The sequence below is a fragment of the Eucyclogobius newberryi genome, unplaced genomic scaffold (assembly GCF_026437365.1).
Source record: "Eucyclogobius newberryi isolate DKJ021-1_F unplaced genomic scaffold, fEucNew1.0.hap1 SCAF_17, whole genome shotgun sequence".
Classification (NCBI taxonomy): domain Eukaryota; kingdom Metazoa; phylum Chordata; class Actinopteri; order Gobiiformes; family Gobiidae; genus Eucyclogobius; species Eucyclogobius newberryi.
The window spans coordinates 10,514,782-10,523,191 of record NW_027315801.1 but is presented as its reverse complement, the minus strand read 5'-3'; the positions used below and the strand labels follow the sequence as shown (position 1 = coordinate 10,523,191).

Sequence of the window (8,410 nt, the reverse complement as noted above, 5' to 3'; positions counted from 1 at the left end):
AATGTAGTGGGTCTCTCTTTTTGATATACTTTCTTGTCCTCAGAAGGGGCAGCACCCAAGGGTCTGACCCACAACCTCCCTGTTCAGAGGTCTCTACAAATAACACATGATCACTGAATTGACACTGTTTTAAATACATTTTATTGCAGTGTTACAAATACTATGAAGCAAAACCCAAGGTTTAAAACCGTTGCATGTATACACAAAACATTTAAACATTTCCCACTACCACTTTGTTGAGTGGAAGAGCTAAACACCCTTCATCATAACTTCTTTATACAAAAATATTTAAGATATCAAAAGTTTCAAAATACAAAATGTAGATGTTAAAAGTCCAGTGTGTAACATTTGATAAACAAACGAATGACACATTCACAGCAAATGTCAAGGTTAAAGATGTAAGTGGGTTTTATCTGTGACTCAGTCTTGGTGACGCATTGTGGCTGAGAGTGGGCCGTCTGTGTCAACGTTCCATTCACAGAAAAACAAGCACAAGCTCTTTAGTCGTTTGTGCTCTAATTATGCTTCATTGAGACGTGTCTTATCCAAGGAGGTCCCACTCTGATTAAATGACTCAAGGAATGTTTCCCACAGGGCTAGAGTTCAAACGTGCATGTACCAGCCTGCCCGAACACACCCCCAAATAACAATATGGGTTTCCCTTCACATACACACTATAAATGACCAAATAGAAATGTCCCTGCTCTAAACTTAGACCAGGAGAGAGCATTATTGTTGTCAGAAGTAGTTAACACTTCAATAAAGCCGTACATTTTGCTAATTTTGCATGAGATTATAATCTGTTGACGGAAACTATATTGGGGTTGACATGACGTGGATTTAAATGACAGCTTTCACAGCACTGGTACTACCACTTGCATCGTTGAGTCAAAGCTTTATGAGGTCATGTACACGTAGTATCTTAGTTACAGGATTCGCCCAGTATCAATAGCCTCCCTCGGCACCTTATTATTGAAAAAGGGGAATTTCTCTCCTGCTTTATCAGTTTAATGGCTGCATTCAGCTCCCAGGCCCAGGTCAGTGTGATAAAAGGGTCAGGTTGTTCACTATAAACCAAAGCCAGTCCAGGCGCCACTTGCACACAAAAGATCTTTTAATCCTTTTGAGGAAGTTCAGTTTCTTTTCATTGAAAACCTAAAAAAAGGTCTCGGTCAAGGAAGAAGCGACTCAGAACTGCTTCCCTGTTCCTGCTCAGCCTCATGAAAACTGCATTCAATGGCGATTAAAGTTCTTGGCTCATCTGTAAAATACAAAGTGATTTATTACAGTAGAAATAAACATTCCATAAACTCTAGATAATATAATCCATTTTGAAGATGTGAGTGCACAAAAGAACACCCAGAATATCAAAAACAAAGGAGCATGAGCTCTGCCAAAGCACCTAAAGTACATAAAGCTCAAGACATTCGAGTCTTTTACTCCTGACGTCTGCTATCTATCATCATGAAGCGAGTGAAACTGATCAGGAGCCGTTTCTTGTGCTTTGGGACCTTTTCTTTGTCGCAGTAGCATAAAAATAAACCCATTCATTGGGAGAACATGCAAACTGAGCTTTGACAGGTCGAATCAGACCTGGACGTTTTTTACATATAAACAATAATTACAATAAATGTACATATTTCCTGTATCCTTTTTATGTAAATACTGCTTTGTCTGACTCTACCTCTTCTCTCAGCACATGGCATGTTTATATATTTGTATATGTATTATGTTTGCTCTGAATATAAATGTCCCTTTACCTGTTGGGGTCCTGATGATTGGATGATTTTCCACTGGCTTTTTAGGCTCCATTGGTTTCTTCTTGAATTGTGCTAAAGCCATGATGATTATTACAACCAGAAGAGTGGGAACAACCACTCCAAAAATGGTGTATAAAATAACAGACAGACCTCCTGAGGATTCACCCGGGTGAGAATCTGAAAATACACAATAAACAAGATACACTTCAAATGTGGTTCATTCTTTTGGCTGTGAAGGGGTTTTCTCCTCCGAGTTCCTACCGTGTGGTGATGGAACGTCCTCTGGCTTGACTGAGATATTGCCACATATGGAGTCACTGAACTCATCTCCCTGTCTCACAATGGCTTGGCTCGGACACCTGGGAAGAAACATATTTATGCGCGTTAGAAGCCATCCAAATACAGTCTAGAGGCAGAAGTGTTGATATCCAGTGTAACCTTTGTGTCAGTCCCAAAACAACACAGTATATGAATAACTTTGTACATTGTAATGCAAGAAAATGTGTTTAGTGTAGCAACCTTGTCCATGGTTTGCACGTCTGATGGATTTGGTCGTTGTAGGTTCCATTTGGGCACGGCCTGCAAGTACCTGCACACACAAACACAACGGATTAAAAACCATACACACAATACAGAGCTGAGAATCAAAAAGGCTTAAGTGAGATTGGGTAAGAGAATTACACATGACAAATAAGCAATTTCAAAACCAGATTAATGTTGTAGTCTAGTTCTGTTATGGATCAAGACCATTTTAAACTAGTAAAGATATTTCTACCTTTTTATGATAACTTCTGCTCTTTGGTCTTTTGACCTTTGTAACTTTTTACGGTAATGTTTTGTTAACGTGATTATGTTGTCTTACGTTCCATGGTTGGTTCTTGTCCTTTGTTACACTCCTCGTAACAGAATGTGCACTCTTGATTTCCACAGAAGAAGCCTTTTTTACATCCACAAACAGTGTCTTTGGAGGCAGTGCATTCCTCCAGCGTCACCTGAGGGTCTGCGGAGGAGTTTTCAGTCAAAACATCACAAATACAGCATTTATACACCACTAAAAGTTATGGACATTCTGTACCTATGCACTGGTTACAGCGGAAGCATCGCTCAGCTCTGGAGGAGGAGGTGAACGTCTTTGGTAAACATGGAGTGCACAGATCTTTGGGGATTGGGCCGCATCGAGACACAACATGGTTTCCTACAAAAACAACAAAACATCGTCAGCAAATCTCCACAAAGGATTCAGCACAAGATTTAAGAAGTTTTTACAATTATAGGTACTATGGAACTTTTCTCATGGGGGTCTGCTGTCTATAGCAAGATGTTTTAGTTTTGCCTTAAATGTTTCAAAATTAAACATATTCATCTTGTAAAAGTCATAAAATGATTCACAAACTAGGACTGTACATATACATAATGTCGGTGTAATCCATCATTCGTCCAGGAGTGTTCCATTGTAGAAAAAGATTCAGCTGTATCATCTGAACTTTTAGGAAAAAACTAAACGTTTCTTTTTTTTCCCTAAAAAACACACTTGTGAATAGGAATAAAAGCATCATATTATGTTCTTATTGTTAAAAATAGATTTAATAAAACATACATTCTTGCTGTGAGTGGGCTCGCCTCGTCACAGATCTGACCTGTAATTTGGAATGGTAGCAATACCTGCTTCTTTCCATAGAGCTGGACTAGTTTAATAGTGAACTGTAGCATCACCATGGAGACAGAAAAGTTACATTGTGCACCTTTCTGATTGCAGATGTCATAGTTGAAAAGTCAGGAAAAAATACATATTCCAATGTCTAATCTATATCTATTTCAGTGTTTCCCAACCAGGGGGACATGGGCAGTTACTATGGGGTGCTGGGAATGATTTCTATTTTTTTGCCAAGTTGAAATTATATAGTATTTGAAAACCAAATGTTGTTAATAGTGCCTTTTATATCCTTCAGAATGTTAGTTGTATTTCATTAAAATCTGTGGTTTGTTCCATTGAGTCTGTGATGTGGGATGAGCTCAAACCACAGAAAGTCTTCATTTGGTTTTTTGCACCGCTAAAGAGACAAACAACAGTTCAGTCTGGGATAGTGCCCCACATTTAACCACAGCTCTCTTAACGCTCTGTATTTGGAAGGTGAGTTGAGTAAGACACGGCTTAGAACTAAGTTTACATTTTCTTAAGATTGCGTTGCCCGTGGGCTCCATCAGACTGGAGAGGACAGGGACGACATGCAGTGAATCATGGGAGTCGGGATTCAAACTCACAACACTGCGGCCGGCTGCACTTGGAGCTGTGACTTAACCACTCGGCAGCACAAAGTTTATATTTTCACACTTGTTTTTTAGAGTTCAATCTAAAATGACATAAAGACAATACAATTTCCACAATATGTGTTCATTATATTTCTCTTTTCTGCTTTTCAATTGAAATGTCATTGTATATTAGAAAAATAATCAATTATTTAACAAATAAATCACATGGACAGAAGGGTGACTTATTGTAGAAGTGGTAGTAAGTATTATTATTATTATTCAGATATAATTCTGTATTATTCCATTGTAATTTAAAATAAAGTGTTGTTTTTTTAGTTACTTTTGTATTTTTGAGCAACTATCCAAATAATTTCTCAAGTCAAAAAGCCCATACAAATGTCTAAACTACTCAAGACATAAAGGTAAATACAATTCCGTTAGATAACATTGTTTGGAGGATAGATTAACAGTCTTTCATCTATAATCATCATTTAGCTTAGTTCTCATTAATTCTCATTTATCATCAATTCTCAACATTTCTCCATCCAGTCCGGTGTTACCTGGGTAACAGCTGACGCAGCAGACGTCCCCGTTGTTTCCGTTCTTTTCCCACTTCATACATCCTGTGTGGTCTTGTGCAGGACCGCAGTTTGAGACGCGCACCAGCAGACACAGTCCCATCAGTCCCATCAGTCCCATCAGCACCGGGGACATTCTGTCTCTGTCTCTGTCTCTCGTCCAGGAAGCACAAGTTCTGTTCTGCTCTCTTAGAACATCTGAGGCTCGAGCTTGGCACAAGTGAATGAAACTGTGACGTTTACTGTGGGGGTGTGGTCAATCAAGGACACGCCCACTATAGTAGTAATTCCAATTAGAAAGAATAAAGTTTAAAGAATACAGTCTAAAGAATAAAGAATAAAATCTAAAATCTAAAGAATAAAGAAAATCTAAAATCTAAAATCTAAAGAATAAAGTCTAAAGAATAAAGAATAAAATCTAAAATCTAAAGAATAAAGAAAATCTAAAATCTAAAATCTAAAAATCTAAAGAATAAAGTCTAAAGAATAAAATATTCTAAATAATAAAGAATAACGTCTAAAGAATAAAGTCTAAGACAATGCAGTGTCGAGGCAATTGCGATTAAAACACGGTTGTGCGGCAAGGCGGTCGCCTTTAGTCATTTCCTATTGTCATTTCCTACGTTATTGTACAAAGAACATTTCAAGAGTTTCAAGTTTTGAGTCTGCCCCACTTAAGATGTTAATCTGTGGCTTTATCATTGTTCTTTCGTTTTGTGGCACCAAGACATGAAGGAAACGGGACACCTTATTGTAAGAGAACACCTGAAAATGTGATCTAAATGAATTACTGCACCAATAAATCACCCATATCAAGCCATTTTTGATGAGTCACGGTCATTTATCATGTCATTGTTTCAGTTTGAGCTGATGATGGGGAAAAGAGAAATAGAGCTTAGTTTGTCAAATGAAAGCGTGACCTAATGTAGCACTTAATGATGCAAATTCAGAGCTGGTGATGGGAAGTCATGCATTAAAAAAGTCATGCTTATTTCCAGCTGATTTTTTTCTCTTTTTGTTTCGTTTTAAACCATACAATGTTGAGCATTACAGCGGCTTGCATCTTGATACGTTTTGTAAATTGTAATCGAGATTATAGTTTATATTTCCTATTTTACGGCCTATTTTATGTTATTTCTATTATTCTATTTTAATGCTATTATTACTAATCTCTCAGTTGTATTACTATTTTATTGTGGGCACCTGTTTTACATTTATTTACCATGAATATCCTCTGAAGCACTCACTTCAAGTTTTATTTTGTTTTTAAATTGCATTTTTGAGCCATTGTGTTCAAGTAATTTCCTTGTGGATCTGTAAAGTTTGTTGAAGTCATGAATTATAATAACCTACAATGCAACGCACTGAACTGAACAGATTTGCCTTTGACATTCTGTTTTGCCATGTATGACGTCAGGTCAGTCGACCTACGCATCATACGCTGAGAAACACTTCCCACACGTGCCCTTCATCCTCCCCCAGGTGCATTACAAGCATACAACTTACTAAGTGGAATTGTGTGCACTGTAAACCCACATTTACATACAACTTACTAAGTGGAATTGTGTGCACTGTAAACCCACATTTACATACAACTTACTAAGTGGAATTGTTGGTATAAACACTTTTGTGCTGGTAACTCATGTAGGCAGACCAGTCAAAATGCAACCGCCTTAACTACAACAATGTGTGTGAAGATGGGACGGCCGATCAGAGCGCTCCGTGGCGGTCTTGAGTGTCTATAATGGTGTGCTGACGTCACTTCCTTCCTGACAATTGTTGTAGTGCGTCTCGAGGGGCGTGGGAAGGCGGTGCAGGGTCAAGGGCAAATCAGTGGTCTCAGAAGAGACTCAAGTGCATTGGTAGAAATCAGCCCACAGGGAAAGTACAGCCTAGGAAGTTCCATAGGTGGTGAGTGTAAGAAAACGTGTGAGCTATTGTGGTTTAATTATGCACCCAAACGAGTTCAAACACAAACACTTTAACATCCAAAAAGAATTGACAAAGTAGTTTTGTTTACTTCGATGTGTGGTCCTGCATTTGTCTGATGTAGCTCTGTCCCGGGGTTCAGGTTAAATAATATGTTGTTATCTTAGACCAGTGCCAACAGTATTTGAACATATATATTTTATTTATATATAATAAATTTATATGTACAATTTCTTTTGTTTTGTTAAGAAAAAACAGGTTTGATTGCAAACAGTGTTTATACTAATAAGAGGGACGGGAAAGTGCTCTTCTATTTTCAGCGTGGCTATAATTTACATTTTATAGATGGGGATTGCCAGTGTTTGGCAAAGAAATGTCTGATCTGAGGTCAGGATTTCCTAGAATTGGTAGTACTAATGTTGAATGTTGAAACTTTCCTGGTCATCGCCTTTCATACTCCACATTACAACAAATACTGTAAGTGCCCTTTGGGGCCTTTGGCTTATGTTGTACTTTTCAAAGCTCACAGTGTGTTCTGCACATACTTTGAGTTAATGTTCCACTATTGTTGACTGTTTGCAATCTGTACAAAAGTATCCATCTGAAACCAAAGTGGAGCAATGTTACATTCAACACAGCACAGGAGGACAGAGGACACTGTGCCTCAGTGATGATTGTCTGTAGTCTGTCAGACAACGTTTGACACAATAATGAAACGTTTACATAAATAATATTACAAAATCATCCAGTGTACAGATCCTTCCAATATTGGCAACAACCTCCTCAAATAATACCTTCAGCAAAATCAATAGTTTCTTGTCATTAAAGCAGTAGAGACAGTCATGCAAAATGCAGCCAACTGCAGCTGTCGGCCACGAGGCCCGTGTCAGAGGCCCAGATTCAGACTGAAGACTGTCGACTCAGCGCTGTGAGCCTTTGGCAGGACGAACTCACCTCAAAGTAAAACCAGTTAGTCTTTAGCACAACATGCTAAATCCATCAGTCAAACGGCCAGTTCTGAGCCTGTAGAAGAGCTTGTGTTACAGTAAGAGCTGATTCTGGATCTGGTCTGGGGGGATTGACATCCAGACGCAGCTTAAAGGACTTATACTGAACAGAAACATGAGCTGAATACACTCCACTTAAACACTGCATCTTTAAAGGACCACACGGGACACCACTCAGTTCCACAACTGTACACCGGACCTAGACCCGGTCAGACCAGGTTTGTGAGGATGAGGCCTGGTCTGACGGACCACAATCCTTTGCTTTGAGAGAGATGCTGCTGTTTTGTGCTCTGTGTTTGAAAGGCACCTTCCTATCACATGATCCGGTCACATGATGTCCACAAAAAACTCACAGGGGTTTCCCATAGCGTGCTGGAAGGACTGTCGGCTGGCGGTGAGTTCAGGAGGGACAGAGGCGAGCTCTCTGCCCGGGGGAGCTCCAGGGGGGGTGCCACTGCCCGCTGTGGGTTTGGGTGCCAGGCGTGCCAGGCAGTATGGAGGCGGTAAGCCTGGGGGGCCATAGGAGGAGGCATGGCTCCGCTCACTGTGAGCACAGGAGCCTGGCCCCGGCTTTGTGAAGGGAGCGTGGCTGTGTGTGAAGGACGGGTGGCTACGATGTGATTGACTGTTGGAGCGGGCGTGGCTGTGCTGGCTCAGCTGACTGGCAGAGCGGTCGGGACGCCCCCCTCTGTGGGCAGTGGCGGTCTCAGACTCGCTGCACTTCTCTTGAGGAGAGGAGCGCCGGCCTTTGCCTGCACTCGGGTTGGAACCACTGCTACGGCTTCCTGTGAGAAAGATGAGGAACATGTCAGAAACAATCACTACTATTTGTCATTGAATATCAGAAATCACATTTTATTGCTATTATTTCTTCAGTAACCCCTGC

General features: G+C 40.0%; 2 protein-coding genes across 4 annotated transcripts in view; both read right to left on the bottom strand.

Moving 5' to 3' along the window:
• Window positions 1–173: 173 nt before the first annotated feature.
• On the bottom strand, window positions 174–4,748 carry tnfrsf9a (tumor necrosis factor receptor superfamily, member 9a). The gene is made up of 7 exons (XM_072448659.1): window positions 4,571–4,748; window positions 2,836–2,979; window positions 2,623–2,760; window positions 2,280–2,349; window positions 2,022–2,119; window positions 1,761–1,937; window positions 174–1,261 (listed from the first exon to the last, which is right to left on the bottom strand). The coding sequence occupies exons 1-7, from the start codon at window positions 4,722–4,724 to the stop codon at window positions 1,173–1,175; spliced, it is 870 nt and encodes a 289-aa protein (XP_072304760.1). The 5' UTR covers window positions 4,725–4,748; the 3' UTR covers window positions 174–1,172.
• A 1,949-nt stretch (window positions 4,749–6,697) lies between these two features.
• LOC140362836 (segment polarity protein dishevelled homolog DVL-1-like) overlaps window positions 6,698–8,410 on the bottom strand; it is a 37,503-nt gene continuing 35,790 nt past the window's right edge. For 2 of the 3 annotated variants that reach the window (XM_072449069.1, XM_072449070.1), the window contains one exon: window positions 6,698–8,309. In XM_072449069.1, coding sequence (XP_072305170.1) covers window positions 7,852–8,309 — 458 coding nt within the window. In that variant the 3' untranslated portion in view covers window positions 6,698–7,851. The remainder of the gene's footprint in view (window positions 8,310–8,410) is intronic. The other variant, XM_072449071.1, reaches the window with a different exon arrangement.

Coding starts and splice junctions, on each gene's coding strand:
- tnfrsf9a (XM_072448659.1), bottom strand. CDS start 4,724: ATGTCCCCGGTGCTGATGGGACTGATGGGACTGATGGGACTGTGTCTG. Junction 2,120..2,279: donor ACGTGCAAACCATGGACAAG/GTTGCTACACTA, acceptor GTTTCTTCCCAG/GTGTCCGAGCCAAGCCATTG. Junction 1,938..2,021: donor GGACGTTCCATCACCACACG/GTAGGAACTCGG, acceptor GTGTATTTTCAG/ATTCTCACCCGGGTGAATCC.